This window comes from Erigeron canadensis, chromosome 7 (assembly GCF_010389155.1).
Source record: "Erigeron canadensis isolate Cc75 chromosome 7, C_canadensis_v1, whole genome shotgun sequence".
NCBI classification, from domain to species: domain Eukaryota; kingdom Viridiplantae; phylum Streptophyta; class Magnoliopsida; order Asterales; family Asteraceae; genus Erigeron; species Erigeron canadensis.
In genome coordinates, this window is record NC_057767.1 from 5,972,322 (window position 1) to 5,985,425 (window position 13,104).

The following is a 13,104-nucleotide window of genomic DNA, read 5'->3' on the forward strand; positions in this document are numbered from 1 at the left end:
AAACTTAATTAGTTTTAAAATATACGATAATAGATTTTTTTGGGAATTGGTAAATACCATCATAGGTTGATTACATAAAGTTAATCGGTCAACATCAAATATAATGACAAAATATAAGACTTACACAACTTATAGCGATGTGGACAAGTACAAGTGGAATATGGACGGATCCTTTTATTGTTGTCGGATCTTTCGATAATCCTAGATTTACTATTCTAATATCTCGTTAAAATATTCTTTTATCATTTATGAGGAAATGAACATGTTTAATATTTTTTGGTTTTTAATGTTGTATTGAAAAACTCTTCTTTTAAAAAAAATTAAAAACTAAAAATAAAAAACTACAAAACATATTCACAACTAAATGTGTCCTTCAACGTCTTAGTTTTGCTATACAAAAGTAGTAACGGAGCAAGATAGTTGGGGGTGGAAAACTATGTTTGACATAAGGGATATGATTAAGGGCCATATTAAGTATATAATTGGTAATGGAATGAAAATTTCAGTGTGCTATGACAATTGGTGTGAGGAAGGACCATTGTATGACAAAATTAATAGAAGGACGATTTATGAAGCTAGATTAAAGGATGATTTGAAGATTGCTGAGATAGTGAGTGATGGGGAATGGAAATGGCCTGTTGATTGGGTAGATAAATTTCAGTTTCTGAAGAATATTAATGTGCCTATTTTGCGGGATGAGAAATATGATTATGTAAAATGGGTAAATAATAAAGAGGTAATAGTTGATTTTAGTACCAAACAAGCTTGGGAGGATTTAAGGCATAATTGGCCAAAGGTGAAATGGAGAAATGTTGTGTGGCCAGTCAAATGATACCTAGACATGCCTTCATTTTATGGTTGGCAATTCAAGAAAAGTTGATGACTCATGATAGGATGAGGAAGTGGCAACAGAATGCAGATTTAAAGTGTGCATTATGTAATGAAAGTGAAGACAGTCATAATCATCTTTTCTTTCAATGTGCTTATTTTAAGAAGGTTTAGAAAGATATGAGTGAGTTAGCTCCATTACTGAGCAATGGACATAAACTACAGGAATTGGTTAATGTTATTGCTGATAAGAATGTCCAGAATAATATTGTTGTGGTGGTGAGTAAACCGGTGCTAGCTGCTGCAGTTTATTTTATATGGCAGGAGAAAAATAGGAGAGTATTTAGGAAAACTGAAAGGAATGAGGAGCTTTTATGCAGCATCATAAAGGAAAATGTCAAGTTCAAATTGCTTTCATTAAGAGTCAAGAATACAAGGGCTGTGCATGGTATAGCTGCAAAGTGGAGTTTATGCTGGTAGAATTATGGCTTTGTAGCAGCATCTGAGCATGCTTCTTGATTCTGTTGTTAAGAATTGTTGGATTAATGTGTGCAAATGGGTATAGAGAGCGGTGAAAGATGACGCTTCTTGAATCCATTCTAGCATTAATCTGAAATTCTTGTATTTGTTTCAGTATTTGAGGTCATGTGTTGTTGCTATTTGTTTAGGATTTGGTATTGTATATATGGATAGGTCCATGTCTTATAAATATTGTACATTTGTGAATATTAATAAAATTTCACCTTTAAAGTTTAAGTGATAACGGAGCAACTTGTTTCTCGTCTGCCTTCGATTTTAATGTATTGATATGATACTTTAATAAAAACATGACTTTCACCCTAACTTTTTTTTTTTTTAATTTTAAATTGTTAATAATTTCTCCAAAGATAATACACGTAATTAAAAATTTTAAACCAATCAATATTTACATTATTTTAAATGAGACTTGAATCCTAACATATTGGTTGACTGGCTAAATAACCCGGGTGCAACCCGAGCATTTTAAGATAACTTTGCTAATCAATAATCAATAATATTTACTAAAAGGAATAATTGCAAGTTTGTTTTATTCTTACATATAAAAAATTGATATGAAAAATAGTGAATCAAATAATGCAATAATAATTGGACACGATGGAATAAAGTATTTTAGCATTGACTATATATCATATATATAAACGAAACAGAAAATATATACGGGAATGGGGAAAAAGTTATAACCATAATAATGTATTTAAAGATTTAAATGGATATAGACAATTAACTTTTCATTTGCTCCACACTTTAATGTTCAAAAGAATGAAACTTTTTTATAAAAATTATTACTTAATATCAACTATTTAGTAATTAATGTTTAAAAATAAAAATCATTATTAAGGCTAAAAATATTATAAAATACACAGAAACAAATAATTTTTTTTTTTAGTTAAGCTACAAGTTAATAAAAACTAATAATTAAGCTACAATTTAAGATAAACTATAACTCAATATCAATAATCATAACATTTTAAATGAGACTTGAATCCTAACATATTGGTTGATAGGCCACATCAACACCACTGGACGTTTAGACCTAAAGCCCCGTGGCTAATAGTTTATATCATAGTTTTATTAAGCGATCCTTTTAATTTTTACTTTTTCTTATAAATTTGTTGATCGAAAACATTTTACAGTTGAATAAGATAATGAAAAACTAAGTGTGCTATTTTGAAGTAAAAATCTATTTTAGAATAGAGGATCCAAATGTTCTTTTAGGATTCACACAACCCACCAATTGTATAAAAAACCTCGATAACTTGAGGGACATTCTCGATGCCAAATAAGACTACCATGGCTCATACGCTTTGGTTTTTGCTTGTGGTGTTGGAGTAGTTATCGTGCACATTTCATACATTAGTTTCTTGAACCATAGTTGTGTTGACCATCACTCGTACGCAAACAAAATTTTACTTTGTTGTTTAGGTTTTAATTCGGTTGTGTTGTTTGGGCAACAAATAATAAACATATTGGCCTAAATATCTAAGATCGTTCGAGTTTCTATCGATATGGCCTGTATGTGGACAAGTTAATTAACTTATAGATGGAATTTCTAGTAATAAGAATCAATCTTATTGAAATGGAAATAATAATAAGTGACTAGTATGATTACAAAAAGCTAGATAAGTGGAGGGATACCGGCAATGATTTAACAAGCCATACATTGATGGCAATGACTCTTTTATGTCACAAGCAAGGATACAAAGTTTCATGTATCAAGCAAGTGGACCAACGGTATAGTAACTACTAGCTTCCAAGTACTTTTCCTGTTTTCATGGTTATGCATCCATTCTCATTTATATCTTTGTGGACGTGTGTAAAAGTACAAATGCTCATTATTTGCATAACAGTTATATGTATTTTATGTAGAATTATACAACGTATATGTACTTTATGGGTGGATTCGGTTAGACGACATGAAAAATTGTCAATGTGGAGTTAGCTACTTGATAAATCCATTGAACGTTGGGACTTAAAAAGTTCTGATTAGAGGTGAATTCATTAAATGAATCGATTAAGGTTAATTTAATCTTACCCAAATCACAAATAATTACCTCAGTGGTTGGACACCCGAACTTTTGTCCAAGAGGTCACAGGTTCGATACTCTTGGCTTGTGATTGCCCGTCAGGATTTTGTCCTGGCTTTCGTGAAACTTTTACCGGGGTGGGGCGGGTGGGGGAGGGGATCGGGTAGGTCCATGATATCTAATCCGGATACCTGTGATCTGGCCCTTGGTGTTCTAAAAAAAAACCCGTAAAAAACACATGCAATCACCACCTTTGATACACATTTTCTTAAACCATGTTCCAACATGAAATATTTTGGTTGTAAAATCACCTTAGCACAAGCTTACGCTTTGGATACACATTTTCTTAAACGAAATTTAAACATACAATCTTCTAGACTTTTACGTGTGAAATCAGCCCAACGAAATAGTTTAATAAATTATTCTTTCAGTGAGAATACGAAGGGAACAAAACTGGAAATGAAGTATAAGTACAAAGAGGTGGTCTGATCTTGATACATACCCGACAGTAGCTGTCTGGGTCAGCAGTTTTGAGGCGCATATGGCCTGTCTAGTTCGTGGGCCCTGACCCATATCTTATGGACCAGTGCATGTCTTTGACCCCCCATTTTTAACACTGCTCCTCAATTCCCCTAGGGCCTCAACTTAAACGGCTCATATAAATTTCAATTATTTTATACTACTTTTTCGCCCAAAATTAAACATTGTTTGAGAAGAAAACAAATATTTCAAGAAATACTTTTAATTATTGAATTGGATATAGTAATAATATGCCAATATTATCTTGCATTTTATGTTTTAACATAGACGTACTGATAGGAATTAGGAATAAGTTTTGTGAAGTCATGAAGGATGCACAAAATTTATATGATCTATGAAAGTGAATTATTTGGGAATAAACTAAAATGAAAATGTATGATTGGGTAAAATTTTTTTAATCAGTATATGATTTATGAAAGTTAATTATTTTGGGATAAACTGAATATAATTTATCCGTATGAGGCTATGACGGAAATGTTTGTTTATTTGAACAAGGATGACGACGGTGATGAGTGGTGGTGGTGTGCGGCGGTGATGATGTAACAGTAGTGGCGGTAACAGGTGGTGACGGTGGTGGCGGTGTCGATTGGTGGTAGTGGTGGTAGAAGCGGTGACAACTAGTGTAGGTAATTGATGTAACATGTATGGTTTTGATAAATTGTTAAATGGCGAAAGTTGAAAGTTTTGATATAAATGCTATTTGTTTTATATTATAGTGTAGGTACAGATATAGATAATAGCAATTACAAAGTGTACATCATTTTCAATGGTCTAGAAACTCTGGAGTTAATACTTTGAATAACATAATATAGACAAATAAGACAATTAAACTGGGATATGTGACATTCTAATGGGCTGAGAACGAGTAAAGAGTCCATAGTCCAACCAAATTAGTGAAATACCATGGGCTATCTTGATTAATGCCCCAGGATATCAAGGCCGGAGGATAGAGGGTCTTTGTTTCGATGATTGATACATGTGATTACGGTCTATATATAATCTTTGATTTATAAATATATACTGTATTACTACTATATCCAAGCATTGATATACTATACGTACACGATAACCACTTTAAAAAAAATCAAAACGAACCAACACTAATTACGTACAATTAATGAGTTGTGCTAATTATATTCTATCGACAACTTTACTAGTACAAACATTAAAATTCGATGCCATAAAGTAGCTAGAGTTATCGAATATAAATTATCGACATATATTGATTATCCAAAAGATCGACTATCCTCTGTCCCAATCCTAACATGTTTGAATTCCCAATTCTTGACATCGATCAATAATATCACCAAGATCTCCCTTCAGTCAAAATCTTTGATAATCGGATAACTCTCGATATACCTCAAGTCCTCAGCCCTAGATACTTCTTAAACTCAGTTGCCGTCATATCTGAATACTTAGTGAATCCATCAAGATTCTTGTTCCTCTGCATTGCTTGGCGCATGTTGGCTTTGAAAACGGAAAACCTGAAAGCCTCTTCTTGTGGGGAGGCGTATGTTTTGTTAAACTTGTGCTTGAAGACGTTGAAATCGTGCTGGAGGCGGTATTCCTCTCCATCCCATTCCACCTTTTGGATTAGGATATCTTCATTATTAGCGCCTGCAACCAACGAGAAAACAGAAAGTAGAAAGAAGAAAACGAAAAGAATATTGAATCGTGAATTCATGACGATAATTTTTTGATTTGCAGTTTCGATTTCTATTTTGTTGTAAACGTAATGAATGGGGATTCAATTTTTCACGAGAAAGCAGGGGTTTTAACATATATATATATATATATATATAGGCGAGAGTTGACTCGCTAGTAGAATTGGACCCAAATTGGAATACCAAAAATAAGTAGTATAATCGGTTATTTAGTTACGTGGACATGAGTCTGCTAGCTGTACATTATCTATGTATCTTTTATATTTTATTTATAAGATTAATATTATCATTCTAACATTGATAATCATATCTGCAATATAAGCAAATTAAAATTTTCCCAATTATTATTACAACGATTTAATACCCACGAATTGCCATGGAAAGTGAAAGTTTTTTTTTTTCCACCTAATGACACACCTGGCAATAATTTTTTCTTTTTTGAATCACTATCTTCAATTATTAATATATTAAAAATATTATAACCACTAATTATACACCCAACACAAAGGCACAAAGCTATAATGCCTCTAATTTGGTTTCTATCTATATTAATTTGGGCAAATATATAACGTCATTACGATAATGCTAGTGGGTTTTTTAAGGTTGTGATATAATAGAGAAGGGTAAATTTGGAAGGTGGGTTGGCCACGGCCACCTCTACCACCCATGTAGCTCCGCGATGTTTACACACCTTAATGAAAACACTCACTAAAAGCTATCATTAGCAAAATCCTATTTACTTTTTAGTAATGATTGTCGTGGGTTGGTAGCATTCGTGTTTAGTATTAAAGAGTCGATACATGTATCTTTTTCAAATAAATAACATAACGATACTTTCAAAACTAAGTGTCCTATAACTATGATAAAATGATTAAAGAAGTAAATCGATCTAAAGTCCCAACCTATTTCACTTTCACAAAATTCAACTTGAGAGGGTGAAAAAATTAAAAAGACCTCAACCCCGTGTACAATAAGGCGGGACAACCTAGGATAGTTCATCGGCGGCATCAAAAATATTGTCTGGACATTCTTGTCTTATATGTTCTTTTGATTCGCAAAAGTCTATGATATCACCATCCGTCCTTATTATTGACATATTTAATAATGCATCACTCAATGATTGCTTAAAGGAATGTAAATAATGTTGATTAAAAAACAAAATAAGAATTATTCAGAAAATCTTGTCCAACATACAAATGTCATATTACTTCTATACAGATGTACATGGCCTAACCAGAGTATCCCGTGGCCGTTACTCGATTTAAAGCAAGTACCATCAGGAATAATGTTCACTGGGTTGTGTATGTAAATGGCAGTTGATATTAGTTGCCTGTCAAAATGTGCAGCAACATCAGCAACAAGTGAAGGGAGCATTAAGAGATTGTAACAACAAATTAAACTAAAAACTTCAAATGTGACGAATTCTAAAATTAAGTGCTTCTGATCAATCTTGATATAATGACTAACCAAGTATATAGCGGAAAAACTACTATAATGAAATGAGGAGCAGAAGATTGGCATACTCTGCTAGCTAGCATATTCTATGGTACGAATAGATGAAAATGAACATCAATAATATGGTAACCCGTTGTTACGTTGGATTTAAAATCTTAGATAGCAATGAAGAAAGCTGTAATAAAAAGTAAGGGAAACTAGTTTCTTGACAATATGGTGATATCATGAGCAAGATTTTCAATATCTAAGTAAGACGAGCCTTTAAGACCTGCAGCAATTTCTGCCATTTCCTTCCATTCCATAACCTTCTTTCTCATCCGCTTACCTTCTATTCCATCCATCAACTCCCTTACAAATTTCTCGACATCATCCCTCTTCACATTACCCTCAATCTCCATTCCGACCTCCCACTCCTTACACATTTGTCTACAGTTGACCTGCTGATCATGAGAGAAAGGCCAACAAAGCATTGGTACCCCAGCTGACAAACTTTCTATAACTGAACCCCACCCACCATGAGTCAAGAACCCGCCAATTGCAGGGTGGTTCAAGACCTCTTCTTGTGAACACCAGCTAGCAATAAAGCCTCTCGTTGTAATCATCTCCTCGAGTTCTTGAGGGAGAAGGGAAGGCTTCCCATCAACCAAATCAGTCCGTATAATCCATAGAAAATAATGGTTGCTGTTGACGAGTCCCCAACCAAGTTCTATCAAGTCTTGTAAAGACATTGTTGCCAAACTTCCAAAGTTGACATACACCACTGAATTCGGTTCCTTCAACTGCAGCCACTGGACACACTCGGGCTCTTCTTTCCATAAGCTATATCCATTTAAATTTCCGCTATTGGTTTCTTTTTCTGTTATCTGATTCATAAGTAACTGCAGAGGCCCAACCGTGTAGACATTAGCGAAAATGGTTTTAACCTCTTTAACAAGACTTGCTTCTAAGTCATCAAAAGTATGGATAATCATGTGTGAAACTTTATCAGCCCTCCGAGCTGAATTCACATGCCAATTCAAAGCACGATCATTAGATTTTGTGGCTAAGATATCTTTGGGTAGATCCCTTAAACGGATTTTTTCCATACCTGGAATCCAATCTATCAAGGTATCAAGAAACCCATTGGTCAAATCACTTTCATCTGCATAAAGCATACATGTTTGATCATCTTCACGTGTTTATCGAATATCAATTAGTTTGATTACCATCCTATAGCAAATAACGACCCCTTTTGATTTAAGGGTTGTAAAAAATTTGGAGATGATTTGGATTAGACGTCTGGCAACAGAGAATCATTTCCACTATTTGTGAGGTGATTCAGTGTATTACTGACGTAATAAAAACCAAGTTAGTTTTAGTGTAGTGGGTTAAAGATGGTGTAATTTATAAATGGTTGCTAGACAAAGCAAGTTAACCATGAAGAAAATCTAACCTTTAAGTGGGACAAGTCCTTTGTCCAATAGACCTTTTGCCTGGTAATATGCCATGAAGCCACAGGCCGCCAAAGTCCAGTAAAGGATGAGCGGTACCTTTAGGTTCTCGGCAGCGTCAATGGTCTTCGTGAAAGTCATGAAACCATCGCAGATAATACAGGTGGGTGGAGTTTCAAGCCCGGCCACTAGATCAGTAAACGAATCAAAGAAATTGATTAAGAGGTATACAGTAAGCTCTTGTGGGGTTTGAGTTGGTTCAGTTCCATCATCAGAAGTATCCGGGAGACCGTCTGGAACCGTTTTGAACTGGAAACCAGGAAGGTCAGTGAGACTGTGAGAGCCCCCATGCTTGAGAAGGCGTCTCTGGTTCGACTTGGTGTTGATAAAGGTTATGTCAAGGCCTTTGTGGTGCAGCAGCCTGGCTAGTTTCAGCATGCACTTAATGTGGCTTTGTGCTGGATATGGTATAATGATCACATGTGGTTTCTTCTGATCATCAACTTTGGACACCACTACTGCTTCCATTATTTTGTCTCTAAATTACAAAGTGTTTTAGTTCAACTAAGCTTGTTATATATATCTAGAGACTAGAGACCGGTGTCATAAGAATATAGGTGTATTCAATAATGAAGACAATGAAAAATTAAAAAGATAAAAATAAGGGATGAACACTTCAACGTACTTTTTACTTCACATTCTTTAACAATAACTAGCATGGTATTTGCGCAGTGCGATGGTGTTCGTGGTGGTGACGGTCTGGTGGTGGGGATGACTGCTGATGATAGAGGTGGCGTCAAGTGATGTAGATAAATGATATAAAAATAATTGATGTAAAGGGTTGATGAGAATATTTTAAAAGATAACGGACTAATAGTGTAATATAATCTTTAAATGTATTTTATACATTTTTCGTCATGTAAATTTCAACATGAGGCTATTTTTTTTTATAATAGATGGAAAGTTTATTGGTAATTACAAAGTAAAAAAACGGTAGATTGATAGGAACCGTCTGATCCCATGTGCCTTTTTGACACCCGCATAACCCCGTGTTAGGATAGCGTCAAGGTAATTACAAAGTACGATCTCATATGTGAATGATTTTGAAAGTTTGTTAGACAAGTATGCCAATAAAAAAATTCATGTTGCAGTTGGTCATAACAAGAAATGTTTGCTGGCAATTCGAGCCTTTATCCCAAAAAATAACACTTGATGACCATATCAATGTTGATGAAGATACAAGGATAGAAATTAATGGGCTGATCAGACAGATGGGTGAAGATAAATTTGTAGCGGCATGGAACAACACTTTTGGTCTTATATTCTAATACCTATCTAAACTATATTATATCATATATGATAGAAATATATTTATGTGGTGTTTAATTGTAAAATTTTTATAGTGGAAGGGTATTAACAATAATTAGTTAAATGTATAAATACCCTTTCCCTACTTATTTTGTAAACAACACTTTTCATATAACAAAATTTAATTCTATACTATTACCGGTTTTCTCTCAATTACTTCAACACTCACAAAAACAAACTTTTCACACACACTAGATCCAAACTCACAATTCCACCATTTAACCTTAAATCTATCGATTACAATATATCTCCATACCAAACACTAAAACTCTCATATTTATCAATTTCACTGGAATATATACTTATTTATTTGTTTAATCTATCTAATATGTGACCTAATGAAATTATTTTGTGAAAATGAGTTTTCATTATATATTACAATGAAATGGATAAATATGAGAATTTAGTGTTTACTATAATGCTGATGTGGTAGTGACTATGACTAGTGAGGTAAGGGTTAAAATTTAACTAATAATTTAAGCAAGGATGAAGGCATAAAATGACTAGGGTAGAAATGAGGCAAAAAAAAGTTTATAAGTTATTAATCTTTTGAGGTTTAAATACCCAAAGACCATCTTACAATATTAGCCCCTCTAGTCTAAAAAAGTAGAATTCAACAGAAATTATTAATATCCTAACAAAGGGGAAGATGATGGTAGAGTATTCCGAATAATGTTGTGAAAAAAAATAAACATATATTTTAATCCATATATAAAATTTTCAACCCACAACTTATGATTATACGGGTAAACGAATATTAGTCGTCTCAGATGTACAGGTTTAACCCGGTTATCTTGGGATCGTATCCAAACCCCTCCCTTTCCAATATTAGTCGTCTGTCAATATTGTAACAACATCAGCAACAAGAAAAGGGAGCATCAAGAAATTGTGACGGAAGATGTAACGATATCATCAACGAAACTAACAAACTTGTCCAACTTAAAATATAACGAATTTTTAAAAAAACTGCAAGAACGCTTCAGATCAATCTTGATATAAAGGCTAACCAAGTAAATAGACGAAAAAGTACTATCAGGGAATGAGGAGCAGAGTATTAGCATATTGTGTTAGCTAGGACCCTGGACAAGTTCTATGATATGCTACAGCTAGATAGAAATTAATGAACTTGAAATTGGGAAGCCATTGTTACTTTGGATCTTAAATAGCAAAGAAGAAAGATGCAATAAAAAAGTAAGAGAAACTAGTTTCTTGACAATATGGTGATATCATGAGCAAGATTTTCAATATTTAGGTAAGACGAGCCTTTAAGACCTGCAGCAATTTCCGCCGTTTCCTTCCATTCCATAGCCTTCTTTCTCATCCGCTTACCTTCTATTCCATCCATTAACTCCCTTACAAGTTTCTCGACTTCATCCCTGTTCACAGTACCCTCAATCTCCATTCCGACCTCCCATTCCTGACACATTTGTCTACAATTGACCTGCTGATCATGAGAAAATGGCCAACAAAGCATTGGTACCCCAGCCGACAAGCTCTCAATCACTGAACCCCACCCACCATGGGTCAAGAACCCGCCAACTGCAGGGTGGTTCAAGACCTCCTCTTGTGAACACCAGCTTGCAATAAAGCCTCTCTTTCTAATCACCTCCTCGAGTTCTTGTGGCAAAAGGGAAGGGTTCCCATCAACCAAATCAGTCCGTATAATCCATAGAAAGTAATGGTTGCTGTTAACGAGTCCCCAACCAAGTTCTATCAAGTCTTGTAAAGACATTGTTGCCAAACTTCCAAAGTTGACATACACCACAGAATTTGGATCCTTCAACTGCAGCCACCGGACACACTCGGGCTCTTCTTTCCATAAACTATATCCATTTAAATTTGCGCTATTGGTTTCTTTTTCTGTTATCTGATTTAAAAGTAACTGCAGAGGCCCAACCGTGTAGACATTAGGAAAAATGGATTTAACCTCTTTAACAAGACTTGCTTCTAAGCCGTCAAAAGTATGGATAATCATGTGTGGAACTAGATCAGCCCTCCGAGCCGTTTCCAAAAGCCAATTAAAGCCAGGATCATCAGGTTTTGTGGCTAGCATAAGTTTGGGTAGATCCCTTAAACGGACTTTTTCCATACCCGGAATCCAATCTATCAAGGTGTCAAGATACCCATTGGTCAAATCACTTTCATCTGCATAAACCGTACATGTTTGATTATCTTCACATGTTTATCAAATACGGAATATAACTTAGTTTGGTTGCCATCGTATAGCAAATAACTATTATTGCTTCTGATTTAAGGGTAATGTTCAAGAGAAAAAGTCTCCTTGCTGTAAAAATTTTACAAATGATTTTAGGAACACCAGAATCATTTTCACACTTTGTACCAGAATTTTGTGGGAATTTGATATATTGAAATTTAGAATTTCTATGTTAACCTACCTAACATGGCAAAGAAGAAAATTAAATTTAATTCCACCAGATACATTCTGAGAACCAAACGGCTCCTGGTAAGTAGTTGCTATACAATGCAATTAAACTCTGACAAAAGAACTAACCTTTAAGGGGGACAAGTCCTTTGTCCAGTAGAACTTTTGGCAGGTAATATGCCATGAAGCCACAGGCAGCCATAGTCCAGTAAAGGATGAGCGGCACCTTTAGCTTCTCGGCAGCGTAAATAGTGTTCGTGAAAGTCATGCAACCATCACAGATAATACAAGTAGGAGGAGTTTCAAGCCCGTCTACAAGATCAATAAAAGAATCAAAGAAATAGTTTAAAAGGTGCAAACTAATCTCTTCTGGGGTTTGAGTTGGTTCAGTTTCGTCACCACAAGTATCAGGGAGACCGTCTGGAACCGTCTTGAATTGGAAACCAGGAAGGCCAGTGAGACCGTGAGAGCCCCCATGCTTAAGAAGGCGTTTCTGGTTCGACTTGGTATTGATAAAAGTTATGTCAAGGCCTTTGTGGTGTAGCACCCTGGCTAGTTTCAGCATGCACTTGATGTGGCTTTGTGCCGGAAATGGTATGATGATCACATGAGGCTTCTTCTGATCATCAACTTCAGATACTACTGCTTCCATTTCTTTGTGTCTAGATTACCATGTATTCTAGTGCAACTAGCTTGTTGTATTTATAAAGACAGACAAATGTTCATTAATGAAACAATCAAAAATAAACAAAACAAAAAAAGAAGAATAACACTTGATGATTATATCAATGTTGACGCAGATGAGGATATAAGCACAAAAATGGGCGGGTCAGACGGACGGGTCAACTTTAAAATGGTTGCATTTGTAGCGG

The 13,104-nt window shown here is 34.8% G+C and overlaps 3 protein-coding genes across 3 annotated transcripts; all 3 read right to left on the reverse strand.

Moving 5' to 3' along the window:
* Positions 1 to 5,292: 5,292 nt before the first annotated feature.
* Positions 5,293 to 6,970, reverse strand: LOC122608830 (cysteine proteinase 15A-like). Its single transcript, XM_043781910.1, has 2 exons — positions 6,871 to 6,970; positions 5,293 to 5,549 (listed from the first exon to the last, which is right to left on the reverse strand). The coding sequence occupies exons 1-2, from the start codon at positions 6,968 to 6,970 to the stop codon at positions 5,293 to 5,295; spliced, it is 357 nt and encodes a 118-aa protein (XP_043637845.1).
* A 278-nt stretch (positions 6,971 to 7,248) lies between these two features.
* LOC122608740 (UDP-glycosyltransferase 85C1-like) lies at positions 7,249 to 9,009 on the reverse strand. Its single transcript, XM_043781833.1, has 2 exons — positions 8,484 to 9,009; positions 7,249 to 8,192 (listed from the first exon to the last, which is right to left on the reverse strand). Exons 1-2 carry the CDS (start codon positions 9,007 to 9,009, stop codon positions 7,249 to 7,251), a joined length of 1,470 nt encoding a protein of 489 aa, XP_043637768.1.
* Positions 9,010 to 10,839: 1,830 nt separating this feature from the next.
* On the reverse strand, positions 10,840 to 12,985 carry LOC122608039 (UDP-glycosyltransferase 85C1-like). The gene is made up of 2 exons (XM_043781121.1): positions 12,362 to 12,985; positions 10,840 to 11,994 (listed from the first exon to the last, which is right to left on the reverse strand). The coding sequence occupies exons 1-2, from the start codon at positions 12,882 to 12,884 to the stop codon at positions 11,051 to 11,053; spliced, it is 1,467 nt and encodes a 488-aa protein (XP_043637056.1). The 5' UTR covers positions 12,885 to 12,985; the 3' UTR covers positions 10,840 to 11,050.
* Positions 12,986 to 13,104: the final 119 nt, after the last annotated feature.

Excerpts from the sequence above, each read along its gene's own strand:
- LOC122608830 (XM_043781910.1), bottom strand. The coding sequence starts at position 6,970 with ATGCTCCCTTCACTTGTTGCTGATGTTGCTGCACATTTTGACAGGCAA. Across the intron at positions 5,550-6,870 it reads AGTGAACATTATTCCTGATG|GCGCTAATAATGAAGATATC; the intron begins GTACTTGCTTTA and ends CGTTGGTTGCAG.
- LOC122608039 (XM_043781121.1), bottom strand. The coding sequence starts at position 12,884 with ATGGAAGCAGTAGTATCTGAAGTTGATGATCAGAAGAAGCCTCATGTG. Across the intron at positions 11,995-12,361 it reads AGGACTTGTCCCCCTTAAAG|ATGAAAGTGATTTGACCAAT; the intron begins GTTAGTTCTTTT and ends CGGTTTATGCAG.
- LOC122608740 (XM_043781833.1), bottom strand. The coding sequence starts at position 9,009 with ATGGAAGCAGTAGTGGTGTCCAAAGTTGATGATCAGAAGAAACCACAT. Across the intron at positions 8,193-8,483 it reads AGGACTTGTCCCACTTAAAG|ATGAAAGTGATTTGACCAAT; the intron begins GTTAGATTTTCT and ends TGCTTTATGCAG.